General features: G+C 40.7%; 3 protein-coding genes across 5 annotated transcripts in view; 2 read left to right on the top strand and 1 right to left on the bottom strand.

Annotated features, from left to right (window-relative positions):
• LOC311016390 (putative histone deacetylase 1-B) overlaps positions 1 to 9,595 on the bottom strand; it is a 42,178-nt gene extending 32,583 nt beyond the window's left edge. The window contains exon 1 of the mRNA XM_084014047.1: positions 9,592 to 9,595. The gene's annotated coding sequence lies outside the window, so the exon portion shown is untranslated. The remainder of the gene's footprint in view (positions 1 to 9,591) is intronic.
• Positions 334 to 4,653, top strand: tdh2 (L-threonine dehydrogenase 2). The gene is made up of 9 exons (XM_084014110.1): positions 334 to 472; positions 595 to 795; positions 1,313 to 1,355; positions 1,448 to 1,518; positions 2,609 to 2,758; positions 2,853 to 3,025; positions 3,132 to 3,222; positions 3,317 to 3,586; positions 3,964 to 4,653. Exons 2-9 carry the CDS (start codon positions 609 to 611, stop codon positions 4,107 to 4,109), a joined length of 1,131 nt encoding a protein of 376 aa, XP_083870236.1. The 5' UTR covers positions 334 to 472; positions 595 to 608; the 3' UTR covers positions 4,110 to 4,653.
• On the top strand, positions 5,515 to 19,973 carry srrm1 (serine/arginine repetitive matrix 1). 3 transcript variants are annotated; one of them, XM_084014027.1, is made up of 17 exons: positions 5,515 to 5,640; positions 6,506 to 6,595; positions 6,755 to 6,877; positions 9,963 to 10,133; positions 10,481 to 10,575; positions 10,681 to 10,905; positions 11,053 to 11,238; positions 13,571 to 13,690; positions 13,862 to 14,070; positions 14,634 to 14,714; positions 15,472 to 15,558; positions 15,720 to 15,855; positions 15,982 to 16,068; positions 16,168 to 16,647; positions 16,778 to 16,964; positions 18,779 to 18,952; positions 19,156 to 19,973. In XM_084014027.1, exons 1-17 carry the CDS (start codon positions 5,620 to 5,622, stop codon positions 19,165 to 19,167), a joined length of 2,484 nt encoding a protein of 827 aa, XP_083870153.1. In that variant the 5' UTR covers positions 5,515 to 5,619; the 3' UTR covers positions 19,168 to 19,973. The 3 variants fall into 3 exon arrangements, with proteins under 3 accessions (XP_083870153.1, XP_083870152.1, XP_083870154.1); XM_084014026.1 differs by having other exon boundaries at positions 19,149 to 19,973; XM_084014028.1 differs by lacking the exon at positions 5,515 to 5,640 and adding an exon at positions 7,111 to 7,234 and having other exon boundaries at positions 19,149 to 19,973.
• The last annotated feature ends 809 nt before the right edge of the window (positions 19,974 to 20,782 follow it).

Genomic DNA, 20,782 nt, shown 5'->3' with positions numbered 1-20,782 from the left:
ATACATATTTTAATGTTTTCAAAAACTGCTAAGTGTTATTTTTTATGCTTTGATACCTGTTTAATTATTTTCTTAAATACACTTATAACCAATAGAAGAAGGTTGTATAACTGACACACCTCCCAGTCCTGTTAAGCTCAGCTAAACACTCTTCACAATACAAATCCCTGTGCAATGCAAGTCAGCATGTTTGCACACATCGAGCTTTGCAAGCTGGAGACTGTAGTTCTGTTCAGTCAAGAGCCACGAGCGCTGGTGATTATACAAAGTGGAACGGGAACCACATAGCCCAGCATGACTTTCTACACCTGCTTATTTATCCAGTGGTTACTGGGTGAACTGAAACAGTGACCAATCGGATGGTAATCTTTTAATTCTTCAGTTCAGAGAGATTGTGGGTTTACTAAGTTTCATCACCTGGTTTTTAACCAAGAATCATCTTTCTGGGATTTCTGATCTTGTCAGAACACAGGTAAACAAAATCTATTTAAATTAAATGAGCATCTTTAATGTTATTTTAACAACTTGTATATGCACTAATGCTTATTACCTAGATGTAGAAGTTCTATGTCGGTTTAATTTTGCTTTTCTAAGGACCGTTGCTGGACATGCAGTCGGGGGTCTGTATGCCCACTGCAGCTGTGCTGGGCCTGTTTTGCCGCGGTTGTCTCAGCAGGGCACAGAGTTTGCCCAGTCGCAGTCTCAGCTGTTTGTCCAGGCAGATGAGCAGGTGGAACAGCCAGGAGACCTGCAGCCCCCCACCTCCTCAGGAAAACCCCCGTGTCCTCATCACAGGTAATATCATTTTGAATGAACTATTACCAGCTAAAGATGGAAAGAAACATGAAACCTGTAAAACACCTGTGGATCGGCCATTGTTTTCCACCACTGTCACTGTGTCGGCACTGTGTTTTGTACTCTACAGTAGTGGTTGAAAGCGTTACTCGCTTCCAAGCGGGTCTTATGTTTAGATTAAATGCAAGTGGCGTCAATGGCATGAGTGGAATACTAGAGGCATTCTGTGTTTTTTTTCTTTTCTTTTCGAGTTGTTTTCACTGTACACCAGCAGCTGGACCCCATTTTGACTCATCACAATAGGGTGCGTAGACAGTGCTGTTGTATAAAAGAGCCAATGAGTGACTGTGAGGAGAATAATAGTCCACTGTACCTTTTTGTCCCATGATAAAGGTTTGGAACAAACAAAAAGCTGAAATGTGGTGCAACAAAAACATCAATTCCATTTTCATACAAACTCCAAACATGTTCTTGTTTTCTCTTGACGGATAAAATAATAAACTGTGTCTGAATGCAGGTGGTCTGGGGCAGTTGGGCGTGGGACTGGCACAGATGTTGAGGTGAGATGCATAGGCATTTAAGAGAGAATTAAAAAAAATGTTTGTCAAAATGTTTGAAATTTGAACTTCATCATTTCTCTATTGATGTGTAGGAAACAGTACGGAACAGAGAATGTCATCCTGTCTGACATTAAGAAGCCTCCACCTCATGTTTTCACCAGTGGTATGCAAATCAAAATCAAGTTGTTTTACCTTCAATGTTGTGTTTTACTTTCTTCTTAAATTTACACTTAAAATTCCAACTTCAAGAACTTAATGGAAATGGAACTTAGAGTATCTTCAGCTTCTGTACTGTGAGTATTCCCTAGTGAAACGTGTACAGTTTCAGGAGGGATTTAAATCAAAACCTTCACATTTGATTGGACTGCTAAAGAGTGGGCTGGCTACGCTATTTCCTGTATTTCTAAAAGTTGCAGACTGATTGATGGATTGATGTCATGTTTGGTTGGTACTAGTTTACTACACATATATTTTGTTTTACAGGAAGAAATATGATTGGATTTTTATGTAAAAACAGGAAGGAATTAATTTGTTTTTAATTTGTTTGCATATATTGTTGCGTAAATACATGCACAACATGACTGGGGATGTGAACTTAAAAGGGTTCAAAAGGTATTTTCCATTTCAGCTCAATTTTAACAGGATATAGAATATATTCTCCTGCTGTTTGGATAATTAGTTATGTTATGATTTATCCAAGTGGGGGAACCCAAATGCAGAAAAAGACAACTTGTTCAGTAAAAGCAGGAAGAGGTTTATTCTAATGAGGGACTGGGTGACTGGGGGTCCTGAGGTTTTTGTGGAGATGGCGGCGGCAGATGAGTGGCTGAGTATGTGGCTGATGTACTGGAGACAGGTGAGTGTGCTGGCTGGTGAGTTGTTCAGCAGCAGGTGTACAGGATCTGGAGATGAACGGAGCACAGGTAAGGATTAACATGAAGGCAAAAACAACTCACAAGATCATCAAGGTTTTAAAAAATCACACACACACACACACACACACACACACACACACACACACACACACACACACACACACACACACAACACACACACAGTATGAGGCTGATGAGAAGCAGGGGTGTCCACTTAAGCGCTCAGCAGGAGAGGGAGAATGAGTAGCCACGCCCACAGAGAGAGACAGCAAGGAGGGGAAAAAATAATGAACAGGAAAACTGACAGCTGTCATAGCGAACCATGACAAGTTACTTCCTAAAATGTGATCTCCCCAACTTCTTCTCTTTTCCCATTAGGTCCATTTGTATACGCTGATGTGTTGGACTACAAGCATCTCAGAGAGCTGATTGTAAATTATCGGGTCACTTGGCTGGTCCACTACAGCGCTCTGCTCAGTGCTGTGGGCGAGGCTAATGTGGCTTTGGCACGCAAGATCAACATCACCGGTCAGATGAATACACACACCATTTACACATCCCACCTTTTTTCCGGTGATTATTGTATTTAAACTCAGCTTTGGGTGTTCTGCTGTCCATCTAGGCCTTCATAACGTGCTGGACTTGGCACTAGAAAACTGCCTGCGCCTCTTTGTCCCCAGCACCATTGGAGCGTTCGGCCCCTCTTCTCCACGTGACCCGGCCCCTGACCTCTGTGTCCAAAGGCCTCGAACCATCTATGGCGTGTCCAAAGTGCATGGAGAACTGATGGGGGAGGTGTGACAATATTAAAGCTATCTTACAATGCACATGCGTGTAGTATTCTGATACATTGATTTGTAAAATGTCCTGACATTAAATATTCTTTGTGTTTTTCGTTCAGTATCTCCATCATAAATATGGTCTGGACTTCCGCTGCCTACGTTATCCAGGTGTGATATCAGTCAACACCCCCCCCGGAGGAGGAACAACAGGTATCCATCACTTCATATCTGTATAATGCCCCATATATTCAGCACAATCAGCTTGTCGTTATGGACTAAGCACTCTGGACCTCTTTCATCACAGACTACGCCGTTCAAATCTTCCATGATGCCCTCAGCACGGGTCACCATGAATGCTACCTGCGTCCCGACACCCGGCTTCCCATGATGCATATCTCCGACTGCCACCGTGCCACAGTGGAGTTCATGCAGGCTCCAGAGTGCCAGCTGTCTCTGCGCACCTACAACATCGCTGCCATGAGCTTCACTCCAGAAGAAGTGGCGCAAGAAATCCGCAAGCACCTCCCTCACCTCAAGGTCACCTATAACCCCGACTCTGTCCGCCAGACTATCGGTACGTCGTTATACACAAAATCTGTGTGGGATTATACAACTTTGCAATATTTTCAATCAATTACAAACAATTTGGCACATTTGGGTTCCAACCAACAAACAAATCCAGCAATGTTTAAAGATTATATTCAATACTGCTTTGAATATTTGATGAATTCAGGACAAGAACTGCAACATTACTGATGATTTTCTAACTTGCTCTATGAGAGACATATCATTCATGTCATGGCAGATTACACGTTAACATCGAATTTAAAAAAAAGCTACATCTGCAAGGTTTTAGGTCTGTCTTCTTGATTTATGGGATTAACCTTGCTATCATTAATAGAAAAAAATGGTGATGGAAGTAATGTGGTCTTCTTGCTTGTCACTTTGCAGCAGACAGCTGGCCTGTGAGGTTTGATGACTCCAATGCCAGGAGAGATTGGGGCTGGGCACCAGCCTTCAGGCTTGAGGAGCTGGTGTCAGACATGCTGCGCTCCATTCGAGACAAGAGGACAAATGAGGGTTTGCCAGTCAGCTAGCGAAACCTGCTCCACAAAGACTGACCTGTGCCCTGACTTTTCTTCAGCCTGCATTTACCAGCGATACCCTTCCTGTCACTTCAGTTTCAACTGTTACTCTAGAACATTATGGCAATGAGCCAGGGACTGTTTGTAATGTCAAGAAGAATGATCAGTCAGTCAGATGCGCTCAATATACAGTGGACAGTGAGATGTCATACACATGCACACAAACACACACACATCTCAGTCTTTTCAGGGAATAACATACTGTCAAACGTTCCCTTCATCTTTGTCGTTTTTAATTGTTATCACGGTGCAAGCATCACTTTACACATGTTGCCTCAGACAGAACAAAAAAATAATTCAGAGATTTTCAAATGTCATGTTAATTGCATTAATGGACACAACAGTCTCTTATAATGTCTTTGAAAATGTCTAATACAATATGGACCAGTTACACATTTAGAGTAACATATCTGTTGTATACTTGGATTTTGGGATCATCTGGAATCGCTGGCTCAGTTAACTCTGGACTGTAATGGCTTATCATGTATTCCGGCTGTTTTTAAAAAAAAGCATTATTTTATAATATAGTCTATCAAGTGAATATCACACACTGTATACAACCCCACTACTCTTGCTGTGGTATATAACACAAATCCTTTATTTTGCCTTTTTGCCAGCAGTGTGATTTTAGTTATGAATAAGCACCAATAACAAATGAAGCCTTATTTACTGTAGATTGCTTTGGAAAGCAGTATATTAAAAGATGCAGTGTAGTTTTGAATCAGACCTTGAATAATAAAAATGTTATTTATCCAAACAGACGTGATCATTTGAAATTGTGGACCTTCATGTAGAAAGTAATTTTACTATTGAGAGGGTGATGATGGTATTTGGAATGATGGTGATAACAATTGTTTTGCTTTTGCCTAGGGGACTCTTTTCCTGCTCCAAACTATCTTCATTATATCTGCCTTATCGGCTATTATTATATCGGTAAAATGTTACGGTACTTTCTCTGTTACATTTCATGCATAATTATTGTATTTTTACTCACCATTTATTTCGCCAGCATAAATACTACTTACTTTGCAAATTCTGTTTTTACCTATAAAACATGTGATCAACAAATACAATAGAATATAATAGATATAACTCTTAGACATTCACCTATCCAGCAGTTAATGAAATAATCAAAATTGCCCCAACCTCGATCAGCTACATTCAAAATCTGGTCCCATATAAATGCATCAATAATTAAAAACCTATGATATATGATAGTATAACACTCACTACCTAGACTTTTAGCACACACTGGTAATTCTAATTTAACTTAAGTAACAAAGTGTTTCATTTTATTAATCAGCAGGTCAGGATGTGTGTCTTCTCTCCAATCATTACAGTAGATGCAGTGATTATACCTTCCTCTAGAGGCGCAACCCACATCCGACTCGCCATTCAGAATCTCAACGGAGCTACGGACGTCTTTCTCAACAGCACCTGTTAATATCCATTCCCTCAGATAATGGACGCGGGATTCTTCCGCGTAAGTTATTGAAAATAATTTCAGATTTGTTGTGTTTTGCTGATAAGTCGCATGGAGCTATACAACTTGTTAGAGGTGCAACGTTATGGTCAGGGCTTCGTCTATCAACTGATAACGTTACTCGACAAGAGCCGCGTTTCAGATGGGTTATTTCCAGAGCTTACACCGCTTTACAAAATGAATTTGTAACCCTATCGACTAATGGGACGATATTTTGCCTACACACCGCAGCATTTCCACATGTTTTGGCATATAGGTACATATGCAGAAAGTAGACGAACCAACGTAGCTAGCTAGCTAGCTAGCGAGCGTTAGCTACTGCTAATTTGTTAGTCTTGACTAAAGATGGCGTCCGGGCGGTGCATCGTTTCTGTCTCCAGGGTAGTCACGACCACTGCTACGTTAACGTTGGCTACAGAAAGTAGACGTAAATGTGCACTGAATAACGACACGAATGTGGCTTTTGCTGTTCTATCTAAGTCAGCCATGTTGCTGGTCAAGTTAGCCACGAGGCTAATATTAGCCTGTCCGTTTCTCTTGAAGGATTAAGCATGCTAACTATTAGCTTAGCTAACGTTAGCTTATTTGTGTCAATGTCATATCTGATTCAGCTTGACGATATGATACTGTGATCACATGTATTGTCGTTTAATAAAATGTAAGCTTTCTTTTTGCTAACTTAACCATAACTCAGTGTTTTGGTTACGATGTCAGTATCACCGAGTGCAGTCACGTTTACGTTACGTCCAAATACCAAGGAAGATTCTTTGCAGCTGAACTGAATAATGTGCAAGACACGCTGGAACCACATTGTTACTGTGATGATCTTGCATTAGCGGCCTACGAGCTAATTATTTTTCTTTAGGGTACAAGTGCGGAGCAAGACAACCGTTTCAGCAACAAACAGAAGAAATTGCTGAAGCAGCTGAAGTTTGCAGAATGTCTGGACAAGAAGGTATAAGAGCATTCACATTTGCAATATTTTGAGACTTCTCAGTAACTATTTTTTCCCAAACAGTGTTTTGCCTTTAAAAATGTAACTACTAAGTTTGTGATGTGCCAGTCACTATTGTCTAGATTCGTTTTTGATTGCATGAAACTGTTTCACCCTTAGGTGGACATGACAAAAGTGAACCTGGAAGTCATCAAACCTTGGATTACTCAGCGAGTGACAGAGATTCTGGGGTTCGAGGATGACGTCGTCATCGAGTTTATATTTAACCAACTTGAGGATAAGGTAACGTCTTTAAAGTGTTTTTTTTTCTTCAAAACTGTCATAAATTGGAGGACATTGTCTAATTCGTTAGAAGGGATATAAGCAAATTAGTGCACATCCATGTCAAAATGAATAGGTAAAGTAACAATTGGTGTCAAACTGATTAATAATGACATACCTATGTTTTGTTGTTATGTGACAAAGTGCCTTTATTCAGCAGTCTTCTAATGATGATGTGATTTATGATTTAAAAGGCCTGAACCAATATGGATGTTATACCTTGCATCAGAAGTATAGCACCAACACCTAATTAGCTCTCTCCTGAGCCCAAAGTCACTGAGCCCAACTCTCCCTTCATGATGCAGTGTGTGGTTTGAGGTGAGTTATATGCAGGGATCACCAATATTATGTCAGTGAAAGACACACCTGAACAATGCCATAATCATGTAGGTATATGCAGTGCAACATGCCCAGGTCCTTTTTAAAGTAACTGGAATAATTTGCTGAAAGCAGGGATGTTTTATCAATTTGCCACAGCCTATTATTGAGTAATGGATCTCCTTCTTTACATCCTTTAGAGAGTAACTTACATAGTATTTTAACACCAAGCTGAAAAGTATCCTTTCACTGACCACCTCTGGTTGAATTTCATTACTTGCACCTCTGTTGGGTGTGGTCAGAAGAAGCGTTTTCTGTTGCACGTGTAACCACACAACACTGATGTTGCTGTAGCAAGTTGAGAACTTCAGCTTCTGGAGGTCAACAAAAATAAGATTTTTATCTGATTTTGGGCTAATCTGTAGCAAGTCTGTTAATCCTCTGACAGCACTCAAATGTGTGTTGTCAGATGTGCAACATATTTGATATTTTCATACATAAGCAATACTCTTCTGTTTGGTATTAAGTTACTCTTTAAACTGGAAGGCCATTAAAACATCTGTAGCAGTCATGTTTTTGACCTTAACAAAATCCTTCTTCCCAGTAGAGCTGTAATGCTGAGCTCCACTGGTGATATGAGTTTATTTCTTTTAACAATACATTCTGTATGTTTCTCATCCCATAGGCTATTGGCTACATTAAGAGTTTCCTCTTATTTAACGATAATGTGTACCCCACTTATGATTCAAACCACTTGGGATGTCTGGGTAATGGATCATTTCTAGGGGTGTGTATCTTTTCTTTCCAAGACGATTCAATGTGTATGTCGATACAGTGTGCGGTACGATACAAAATGATAGTTAACAATGTAACGATTTAATACAGTTCAATATACACCTACTTTGATACGATCCGGGTCAGCTCCGATTATATTCGATTCAGTTCAACTTAATTAATGTCTCAATGCAGCTCATTGGTCACCTTCATAATTTAATGATGCAACCTTTTATTTAATCTGTTTGCCTTAAATCTGTAATGATGATGTGACTGATTATTATATATTGTGAAACCAATAAGGCAGAAGGGGGGGAACTTGAACCAAGAGGAGAATATAGCAGTAGGACTCAAGGCAGTCTAAGCTACTGATGTTAATTTATTAGTACTTAATAACTTTTAGCTAGCAAGCCAAAGAAGGAAGCCAAATCTTTTGTTTACTGCTGCTGAATGTAGTTCAGCCTCCTGCATACAAAACAATTGCCTAGCACATGTGCCTGCTTGCATCCTTGACCTGCTGGCTAACACTGACACTCCACTTTGCTCCTATCCCCCCTCTGTATATGGAGCTGACACAGGGCAGGGTCTCACTGCCTCTGTCTCTTCCCTCGTAAATTACACACACAGAAATATCACTCTCTCATTTTACGCGTATCTTTACAAATGTCATGAAAAAAAAAAGCTCATGGATGTGAGCTATATCTGACTGTATCGCGTTTTCATTTTTTTTAGTTGGTCCAGAGTTTTGTATCGATGTAGCCGATTATCGATTTTCCGACGTGTACCGGTTAATATTTACACCCCTAGTATTTTCCATTGCACCAGCTTACTTTTGAAGATAAGAAAAAAGCTTAATAGATGGTTAATAACCCAAGTAATTTATACACAGTCTCCTTCATTAGACTATAAATGCGATTCCAGCCCATAGTATGCTTCAATGCAAGTATGATATAGTATATATGCGTATAAACCTTAATGACTTTTATTCTCCCCAGATGCTAAGAACCACATGTATTTTTTTTTAAATTATAGCATATGTGACACCAGCACTGCACATAATAATACAAAAAAAAAATATATATATATATATATTATTAAACTTTTCATTTTATCTTTTGCTTGCCATACCTTTTTGGGGGTGGGTTGGGCTGTTAAAGCTAATTTTAAAGGGTACTGTTGCATAATTGTAAGAAAGGAATTTACAGTACCTCAGAATACTTCTATCAGTTGTTGAAATAAAACTCCTTTTTTGTGTAACTGTGTACTCATTATTGCTTGTTCGTCTCTTGCAATTTAGATAAATGATATAACATTAAGCTCAAGGTGGTTGAGTCTCAAGCTGTAGGGAGGCGGAAGCAAGCCAAGGGAGCTCCGTGCCCACTGATCCCACGGGACTCACTGAAGACACCGGAACTGTACTTGCAGTGTTGGGTTTTAATGCACTCTGTATTGTGGCTATTTGTTTAACCCCTGAAGTGTAGACTGTGGGGAGACCGGAGAACAAGGGGTGGGTAGGGACACAGACATGTAAAGTAATGGGGATATTACTGAGGAAATCAAATAATGACAACATATTGTTTGTTTGTTTTCTTGATTGTGTACTTGGGGAATGAGAATAACAGGAATATTGCATGTGGTTTTTATATCACTAGATATGCCTTCCCTCAGCTATCTCGCATTGTCAGTTTGTGAGTATGATTTAAATCAAATAATTATTTTTATAGGTTATTGAATCAAGTATTGGACCCAGGTATATTAAGTATTCTAGTTGGTGTCCTATATGTTTTCAGTATAGTTAATTACATAGTCAAAGGTGTAATTTAGTGAGGACTAGAGGGGTAGGCAGTCCCATTTGTGGGATCCTAAACATCCCACCCCACCCCTGATATTTTACCTTCCATTATTTCAATGGCTGTATGCTCTTTTCTCTCTCCCCTTCGTGTGTGTGTTACAGCACCCGGATAGCAAGATGATGCAGATCAACCTGACAGGCTTCCTGAATGGGAAGAATGCCCGGGAGTTCATGAGGGACCTGTGGCCCTTGCTTCTGAGTGCCCAGGAGAACATCGCTGGTATCCCCTCTGCCTTTCTGGAACAGAAGAAGGAGGAAATTAAACAGAGACAGGTGAGCTTGTCCCTGTCCTCTGCTTCTCAATTTGGTAGACTGTCTGTTAGCTGTAAGAAAGTCATGGATCTGTGGTTACTGACAATATGTACAGTTCTAGTCGCCCAGGCATAAAAAGACTGTTTTAAATGTAAGTCTGAACATGTCTGGCTAGAAACGCCATACAATACTTCTAAAACACCCTTTTCTGAAATGCTGTAATCATTGGTGTGTGTACTATAAATATAAGAACCATAGACCAAGACAATAACATTTGACACCCCAAATGACAGTATTTAAACAGTGCAAAATAGAACATATATTGTTATAGTGATGCTATTGTTCCCCCATTGTTACATTTCTGGTAGATTGAACAGGAGAAGTTAGCTTCTCTGAAGAAGATCGATGAGGATAAGAAGGACAAGGACATCAGAGAGAGGGCTCAGTCTAAAAGCCCAAGGAGGTAAGAAAAAAATGTCTTCAATATTAACATCAGTGGACAGAAGTTGGATTTGTATATTTATCGCAGAACATGAAAACAAATTCTGTTTATATCTTCTCTGTCCAGGCGAAAGACAAGATCACCATCACCACGCCGAAGGTCCCCAGCAAAGCGGGAAAGAAAACGTAGTGCCTCACGCTCCCCAAGACGCAAACCCAGTCCAATTGTTAGCAGTTCACCACCTCCACCTTTGATGCAGCTGCCCACTAAACCTTTGGAGCAGCTTGTGGAGCCTGAACCATTAGCAAGAGCCTTGCCAGAACCAGTCATCCAAGAAACTCCGCCGATCTGGTTTGTCGAATTCTTCCCTTGCTTAAGATTTGTTTGGGATTCAAAGTCAGTAGCTATTTGTTCGTAATGCTAGTTGTTGTTTCTAATCCTCTGGAATTTAGTTTTTTTTTTTTTGTAAGAATCTAAACTTCTTTCTCTGGCTTGTAGTGACACAGTTGTGGAAGTGGTGAAACCAGACCCAGTGACTGAAGTCAAAGAACCTTCACCAGAGAAGACTCAAAAGAAAGAGGAAAGGCCCAGATCTCGGGAAAGGGAGAAGGACGGAAGGAGGGAAAGACCTCACCACCGTTCTCGTTCTCATTCCCGCACTCGCAGGCGCCGCTCCCGTTCTAGGTAATTTCTGTCATCCGTAGTATTGCGTTATTATGGTGTCCTCAGGTTCTTCAAAAGTTGTATGTCTAATTATCTTGTATAAAACTAAGAATTACGAGTTTCCTAAACAGCAAAATAACTCAGGGCTTAAAGTATTCTGGCACCATGCTGGATTTCTGGTGTGCATCGTTTGGCTGCGAGGGGGGGGGGGGAAATCTTATATTTAAAAAAAAAAATTATCACCTTCGAGTTCACAAGTTTGTCTGCTTATTAGCAGCAAATCAGTAGTGGGGCGGGTCTTGGGAAAATGTGCTTCAACCGAGTTCTGCATAGATGCTTGAATGCCAGAGCAGAGACTTCACATAGGAAAGTAGGATGGAGAGTAAATTCATGAATCCCGGGGAAGATACCCTCCTAATTGATAAAGGATTAAAAAAATAAATGGTGCTGAGCGTGGATAGAAGAGCTAGGGAAGATGGTAAGCCTTTTGATAGCTGGTGGAAGAAGTTAAGAAAGGCAGGTGTTTGCTTGTGCACTTTGTGCTCGAGAAAGCTAGTCTATGCAACTAGCGGTGGTAAAGTGTTACCACGTCATGAATCAGACCCAGCTCAGATACCCCTTTTCCACCAACGCGAACCATAGTTCAAGAGCCGGGCCGGTGCCGTGCTGGTTCGCAGTTGGTTCAACTTGCGAACCGTCCGAGAACCTGTTTGCGTTTCCACCGGCTAGAGAGCCCAGAGAACCACGTCATTACGTCACTGTATACGTCTGAGGTTTCCCCGCAGCGCTAATTTCAAGCATAGCAGACATGTCTCTTCAGAAAAAGTGTTTATTTTGGTAAATAATACAATAACAATAAAATACACAAAACACTAAAATCACAACATTTTTTACAGTGTAGAACAGTGTGTGATCAATAGATCGGAGTGTTTGATGTTTAGTCATCTGCAGGTTGGACCTCCGTTCAATATCGCCGATGTCCGACAGCTCTACAAACACAGAGAACAGCGGTTTAATCACAAACGTGTCCACGACGCTGTGAACACAGATGTTAAGTCACGTTGGTAGTTGGTAACGTTTAGTGAGCCAACGGCAGTCAGAAAGTGGCATGTTAACGTTGTTATTAGCAATATCACGCTAGCTGGCTAGCTAGCCGGTCAGCCTACATTACCCGAGGAAGCAAAGCCACTAGTTGCTGCTGTTACGAACGTAATCACTAGCTGGGTAAACTAAACAGAAATGTGTCGTTGGTTTGCAACGAGGTGAAACATTTTAAAAGTGAAACTTACCGGGAACGTTAGTAAAACTCCGCAGCGGCGTATTTTCCCCCGTTGCCTCGATCGTTAACCCCGCCCCCAGCCCCTAACGTAAGCCGGGCCCTGTTCCAGCCCAGCAAGGAGTTGGGGCCGATCGCGAACCAGTTTTTCTGGCCCAGAGCCGGCTCTTTGTCTGTGGAAACAGGAAGAGCTGGTTCGCGATTGGGCACCGGCTCCGAACCGGCCCTCAAAATGCCTCGGTGGAAAAGGGGTAAGAGAGCAGCTGTTCTCCAACACGGTTACCAGGAAGAACAACCACGGCTGATGTACCAGCATCAATGACTGACCGTGTGTGTAACTTGAAAATAGGGGTGTGCACGTTCATCGCAGAGCACGGTTTGTCGTTTAAGTTCTCCCAACCCCTGGTCAATTTATGCAAAAAAAAAAAAAAAAAAGAAGAAGCTGAAGACAAAATTGCCCTGACAAAACTCTACTCTGATGACCCAAAGCCCACATTTAAGTTACCTGTTCTTGGAGCATTTTAATGATTTAGTTGTTAATTGAATAGTTATTTTCTATCCATTTCCTAGTATTTAATTTAGCCTACCATTAATTATTTTTGAACAAATTATGGAAATGTTGCAATATAGAATTTCAGTATTATCTACAGTTCACTGTTGCACTTTAACCGTTTACAAAATAAATGGTGCATATTCTCTTTAAAAAGTGAATCGATGTATACCCTCAACTGAATGGTTGCGAATCAAATCTTATTCTGCCTGAATTTCCCTTATAACATGTCACCATGTGATTGTAGGTTATCTTGTAACCTGTAAAGGACAAGGCTGAGCAAAACTTATATCCAAAGTATCCTGTGTGTGTTGCTACTATGTTGGAGTGAGGTGGAGTACTATTGCCACCTACTGACCTTTTGTTGTTGTTGTTGCAGTGTCAAAATGCCCACCATAATTATTTCCATATAACATTCGTTTTTACCCTGCGAATGTATCCACACCATAGGAGGATGTGGCTCAGGATTTTTTTGTTTTGTTTTAACTATGGAATAACTTCTCTTCATCCATTCATCCTTATTCCAGATCTTACTCACCTCGTAGAAGACAGAGTCCTCGGAGGAGGATGTCTCCTCGTCGTAGGAGCCCCCCCAGACGTGGCCCCACCGGCTCCAGACACAGACATAGACGCTCCCCTGTCCGCAGGTCAGTGGCCGCAGCTTAGTGATTTAAGTAACAAGTCTTACAAGCTTAGTTCTTCTGTTACATCTTCCTATTTTTGTCAACAGTAGATCTGGGCCATACAGAATATGTGGGACCAGCTTTTTCCTTTTGATTATAAACTTTTAATGTTGTTAATGTGTTTGTGTCCTGCAGGAGGCGCTCTCGCTCTGCTTCATCCTCTGGCAGCAGCTCCTCCGAGTCTCGCTCACTTAAAAAAGCAATGAAAAGAATATCTAACACACCACCCCGAAAACAGGTCCATCATCCTGACAACCCGATAAGCCCAGCGGGGAAGGATAGGCGATCACCATCTCCACGGGCCAGAAGGGGCAGAGGCTCTGCATCACCAGCCAGATCATCTGGTAATTTTAAAAAACGTTTTCATTGTTCTATGTAATTATTACATCTTTGTCTCATACTGACAACCACATAGTGCTTTCAGCTCCTCTGTGCTCCTCTCCATTAGATTTCATTAAGAATGTTGTGATTTTCCTTTTGAGGACTAAACCAAAATTTTATGGGGTTCCCACGGGTCAGGGAATTTTACAGATTTTGCCAGACAGGCAAATTGTAATATGTCCCATGCTGTATCTTTCTTTACTGGGTTATTTCATAAGTTTACCCAATTTTGTGCGTGGTTGTTATGGTTATTTGGTTTCTCAGTGCCAACTTACCACTCTTCAACAACAAAAAACACACTGTGCACTATTCAAGCAGTAAAGTTTTACTTAAAGCGCACACATAAATTGGTTTAAAATACTGTGCCACAAAGTTGTCCTGTTTTTACCGTTCATTGTAGCTCATGGAAATTCAGCTTTTTAGTCAGGGAATTGGACATTTGACTTGATTTTGACCCTGATTTCAAGAGTAGTAAAATAGTATGATTATCATAATTATCTATATTTCTTGGTGTCTTGATTTTCAGGTTTAAAGCGAAAACCAGGAGGAAGGGGTGATTCTCCATCTGATAATACCAAGCCCAGACCTTTTGAAGGGTCTGAGTCAGGTAAGTGTTAAATTCTGTCTCTTTAAAAAGCTAATGGCCCGTCACCTTACGGTTCACAAATTGTAATTAGCAGTTGTATGGCATTCCCAGACACTAGTACTTGTCAGAAATGGAGACTTTACCCGATTTGATGGGGGACACAATGATGGGATCTTGTATTACTATACTAATGGCATATATCCCATTATAAAGTAAATTGCACAGTTTTAACCGTTGTGCCAATGACATGAAAAGGAATATTTGTGAAAATGCACTCCAAGTTAAGATTGCTAAGCTAGCGGTAGAAACTTGGTCTACCTGTGCAGAGAGAAATTTAATTCAAGGATCTTGTGTGGAAAAACTTATTTCAACCTACCAAACAGTATATTCTGCTTTTAGTTCGGTACCAAGTTTTTCTGTTTTTTGTCAAATTATTTTAGACAGTAGAAAACAGATTTTTGATTTGACTTTTTGCAGTGTAGGAGGTTAAATATATGTACAAGGAACTTGAAACAATCATTTGGTAAACTTGATTTGATAACTTGTATATTGATTCTCCTCTTGGAATATTAATACCAACAGGGAGAACAAAGACAGACTTTATATTAACTCAAGAGGCAATAGTAGTAGAAATGCATGGTCAAATTGCAGTGTGCCATGCAGAAACGTAATGAAACTTCAAGCCACAGGGATTTAAATACTTTTGCCCCCTGTATTAACTTACTTTTCCATGGCAGTCTGTTTCACTGATGAGACACTTTTATTATCTACATTTCAGAGGAGGATACAAATGAGAAAGGGGCAACAGCAGATTCGGTGCAGCAGCGACGTCAGTATCGCAGGCAGAATCGACAGTCGTCTTCAGGTTATAATCATTTTTCTCCCCATTCTGCTCCTCTCATACCAATTCCTCTTCAAAGTATCTGTCCATATCATTTTACACTCATCCTGTCATGAACTTTTCATCGCATATGGTTAAGGCTACAATTAAACAGTTGTTTATGTCTTCTGTGTGTCTGATTTCAGATACAGGATCATCATCCTCCGAAGATGAGGGGCCCAAGAGGCCAACCGCAGGGCCAGGTGCCAGAAATGGGGAAGTCAGGAGGAGACGCAGCCGTACACCCTCCCCACGAAGGCGACATAGAGATGTCTCTCCAAGGTAAGACACTTAAAACCTTAATTGCACATGTTTTTCTGAATGACTTAGTTTGATGTTAAATCGTGTTCTAAGTTGACCACGTTCTGTGTTGTTCATGTATTATTTTTTGTGTTTGTACCCCTTCAGAAAAAGACGTTCTATGTCTCCTGGACGCAGACGTCGCACCCCGTCTCCCCCACGGCGTCGTAGATCTCCCTCTCCTCCTAGACGAAGGTATATGCATGTTCATTTTATCTCTAGACCGAAAAAGTTAATAATCAATAACTGAAAATTCAAAAAGTTAATAAGAGAATTTTATTTGGTGCTTCCCAGGTCTCCTTCCCCACCTCCTCGTCGTCGTTCTCCATCCCCCAGACGATATTCTCCCCCTATCCAACGTCGCTACAGCCCCTCACCTTTGCCTCCACCGAAGAGGAAGCTGTCTAGCTCTCCCATGAAACGCTCTTCTCCAGGGGCCAAGCGACGCACCTCAAGGTCACCAAAACGCAGAAGTTCTCCTGCTCAAAGGAGACGCACGCCCCCATCTTCATCTCCTTCCAGACACAGGAGGAGCCCCATGTTGTCTTCTGTTAGGCCAAGCCGGGATACACGATCCCCTGTTGCAGCAGCCAGTCGTCTCTCCCCGTCCCCTGCCAACCGCAGTCGTGCAGTTAGGGGTTCTACCAGTCCTCAGAGACGTTTTGAAACCTCCGGTACATCTCCATCTAACCAACGAAGACAGCTGTCCCCTTCACACAGTGGCAAACCAATCCGCAGAGTGTCCCGCACCCCAGAGCCTCGCAACAACCAGAGGTAAGCAAGGCAGATGACATTAATTTCCATTTGGATTATTTAATAATGCAGTTTTATATTTTTGTATTCTATAACCTGATTTATACATGTTCCATCACCCTTTTGAATATCACCATTGTCCTCTCCAAAGACCATCTCGAAGTCCCCAGCCTATGAGGAGAGCAGCCTCCAGGTCCAGATCAGTTTCCCCTCAACCAGCAGCCCAGAAACGTCCAGTCCCTGCTTCTGCCTCTCCCTCACCATCTCGCTCAGCCAGTGGATCTCCACCACCAGCCAAAAAAGCCAGCAGTGGTTCCGGCAGTCAATCACCAAGCAAGGTTTGATATTTTAGTAAATTGACTAATATGGTATACAGGTTCATAACACAAGTTTTGAATATATGGGTTGTTATTTGAAAGTGCACATGCAAAAAAACATTCTGGCAGGTGGCAGTTTAAATTCTGGCTTTGTTGGACAATGTTGCAATAAAAGCAGTGTTGGGAGTAACGCGTTACAAAAGTAATGCATTACTGTAATGCATTACGTTTTGCTGTAACGCCGTAATGTAAGGCATTACAAAAAAAAAACTGGTAATATTTTACTCGGTACAAATCTCAGTAACGTGCGTTACAATGCATTTTAAACCCGAAATCAATTGACTCTACATTCGCGATCGCGAGATGGGCATACGCTCCACTTTTGGAAAAGTGTGAAAGCCGGTCCGTGTAACTCTACACTATGTTAATTAAGCGCTGTTGTTAGCAGGCTCCATGAGCTGGACACCGACTCACGGAGCGGGTCAGAGCGCAGCCGACCCCGGCAGTCACACCAAGGATCAACAGCTATGGGGCGGCGGCAAGGAGGCGGAGGCTCCGATTCTCCCCGTCGGTTTCGAACCGCGCTTTTATGTCCGCGTCATAACGCTTTAGGTGCGAGTTTAAAACAGTAGGTTTATTTCAAAACGCGAGCGTCAGACACTGTCAGAGCGTTAATGAACAGTGTTTTAGAGCTCCCCTAAATGTCTCAGGTAGGCTTTCAGGTAATTTCGCAGCATACAGCGCCTTCAAGGTCATTAAAAAAGACGAACGGCAAATCTGGAATGAAAAATGGCCCTGTTATTTCATCCCCGAATCCCATTCATGAACACAATATCTAATATCAGTTAACGAGTCGTTTTCTGTTTCTCGTTTTCCGTTTTTTAAACGAATAACGGGATACGAGTCATTTTCCGTTTTTCGTTCTTTTATTTTGAAGCGAAAAACATCACATCCTGCTGTGTAATGAGCTGCACAAGAAGATCTATTGATAACAAAAAAAATCCATATTTCCTTTTATTTTGGCGAAAAGTAATGTAAAAGTAGTGTAATGCCTTACAATTCAAAGACAGTAATATTGTAATGTAACTAATTACTTTGAAATGACAGTAACAAGTAATAAATAATGCATTACGCTTTTGAAGTAACTTGCCCAACACTGAATAAAAGTATCGAGATATTTGGGCATTTGTGTAAATATGCATGCAGTAAGCCAAACTGGTCTTAATGTCATTATATTAGCCAACATTATCATGCTGTCAACCATCACGTCGAGAATTCCTTCAATAAATTGGAAATAATTCATGTTGTGAACTAGGGTTGCAAAGGCATGAGATTTCCACAGTATAACCATCCATCTGTCTTCACATTATCAGTATCTGTTACAATGACCCTTAAATTATGTTGTTGAAGTCCCAGATACACCAGCTAATCAAACGGCGTCCTGTCTTGAGGTCATAACACCCAGAGGTGCTTTGTGAATTTAATTAAGCTGTATTCAGTGTGACTAGCAAGACAGATCTCGCCTGATTTACTACATGTGCCATAATCAAACAACTTTGTTGTGATTGAATTGCAATAAACACATTTTTTTTTTTGGTTTGTTTTCCAAAAAGGTGATTAACAAATATTTATGGTTTGATAAACATCACATTTCACACCGTGATAAATCGTGATACCGGATATTGCTGCAACCCTATTGTGAAATTAATTCTAACTATAATGGAAACCCTCTCCTTGGCAAAATAATACATCAAACATCATTCCTGTGATATTGTTTGTGGTGTTATTTAGTAGCAATGTTAATTGCCTCAAAGTTTTTCTTTGCTTTATTGCAGAATTCAGATGTTGATGCCAGTGGAAAGAAAAAGAAAAAGAAGAAGGAAAAGAAGCATAAGAAAGAGAAGAAGCACAAGAAGCACAAGAAACATAAGAAGGAGAAAAGCAGTGGCCCTGCGACTGGAGATGGACATGAAAACCACGGTGTAGAGGAGGATGGAGAGTCAAGAAAGGTGATGGCTAGTTTAAGTTAAGTTTCTACCATGCCCTAGTCAATAGGGACCATATAAATGGCCTCATTTAACCTTATACATATATATCATATAAGTAGGGGATATTATTTTGTTGTTTGATATATGCACCAACATTCTCTATGTATGTCCAGGCAGGAAGTTGAGAGGCTTGTATTTCATGTTGTTTTTCATTTAGGAATCAGACAGTGAAGTAGATGACAGCTTGGACGACCTGGAGAAGCACCTAAGAGAGAAAGCTCTGCGCTCCATGAGGAAGGCCCAATTGTCTCCATCACAGATGTCCTGAAAACAGGGGCTTTCTCACTTTTGAATTTTCCACTCACTCTTGATGTTTGTCATCAACCTGGTTCAGCTTTAGAATGTACAAATTGTTAAATCTTGAGTCTTTTTTTGTTTTTCTTTTTACTGGTTTGGTACATTCTGAAGAGTGTTTCATTAAGAGCTTGATTTATCAGTTAGTGTATTATCTTAACTGTAAAGAAGCTTGTTGTCCATAATTTTAAATTGTTGAGCAGGGAAATGGTTTTGAATCAGAGGTTTGAGTTGGGCAGGTTTAAGATATTTTCCACAGCCTACAATAGATTCCATTGAGAAATGATTGCATGTGCTGTGATTGTCTCTGATGTGCATGAACCAACCAGAGAAAAAACAACATCTGGTAACATGCTGTTACTTTAGCCTTTTTTTTAAAGGAAACAGTTGCACAGCTGTGTGAATTGTTGGAGGCCGTAACAGAATGTCTTGTCCCATTTGTAACCTAAAAGAGGTGTTTAGCATTGTTTAACCTGCTGTTTTTCTGACTTTGAGACTTGTTTTAAGACTAAAACAATCTGATGTGATACAGAGTATGCTTTAATTTTTCCAAATCGATCGATATGCAATTTTATGTTGACACCCCTGCACCAAGCTAATCTCTGTGGGACTGCTATATGATTTGTATTTAGTACCCCTGGCTATTGTCATCTTGTCATCCTTTCGGAATTAAAACCTTTTTATAGGACGTCTGCTTTCCTCAAAATATTTTGTCATTTATTTTGGATTAGATTTGTCAAAACTGACATTCATTTAGGGGAATGAAGAAAAATATATGAAAGAAAAAAAGTAATTGGGTTGGTAGTTGCCTGATAACTGAAATGAGACATGAGCGACACGCAAGACCTGCAAAGTCCAAACCCACCACTATACATCATGCTGCAGCACATTTAACTGGATCTGAAATGTGCACACTTTAGCTAAATCAAACTTTCCTTTTCACTTTAGTATTAGTTAATTATGAAAATCCCAGTTATTAAAGCTATTTTCAATTATGAATGGCAAGTAACATTGTGGGAAATTAGACTAACCACAATGTATTGTATGGAACAAAAGGAAAAATGTAAAGTAAATCAACAAAAACTAAAAATATTTCTAACATGAACACCAGAACCAGTTTGGTTGATAGTGTCTTGAGTGCCGAATAAAATACATGATTAATTCAAACTGACGCATTGAGATCAAAATAACTAAACACGTATTTCATAAATATTCCCTGGAACGCCAAATTAGAATATTATGGGGTGGGGGGGGGGGGGGGGATACAAATCTATTCATATGTTTTTCTCTACAATTAATGAATAAACAAAGGTGAATGTAGTGCTGGTTGGATATTTAAAATGGTTTTTGGTAAGACTACTTGGCAGCGCTACGTGTCTCCAGCCGCTGAGCGGCTCTCGGGCATCCCATGAGGCATCCTCCTCATCCTCCTCCCAACAAGATGATTCCCCTCCCCAGACCCTCCCACATTTTTTTTGTGTGCGCCTCGGATGACAT

Source organism: Eutrigla gurnardus (genome assembly GCF_963514095.1).
Source record: "Eutrigla gurnardus genome assembly, chromosome: 7".
In the NCBI taxonomy this organism is placed as follows: domain Eukaryota; kingdom Metazoa; phylum Chordata; class Actinopteri; order Perciformes; family Triglidae; genus Eutrigla; species Eutrigla gurnardus.
Note: the sequence above shows the minus strand (reverse complement) of the source record. Positions and strands in the feature narration are given on the sequence as shown.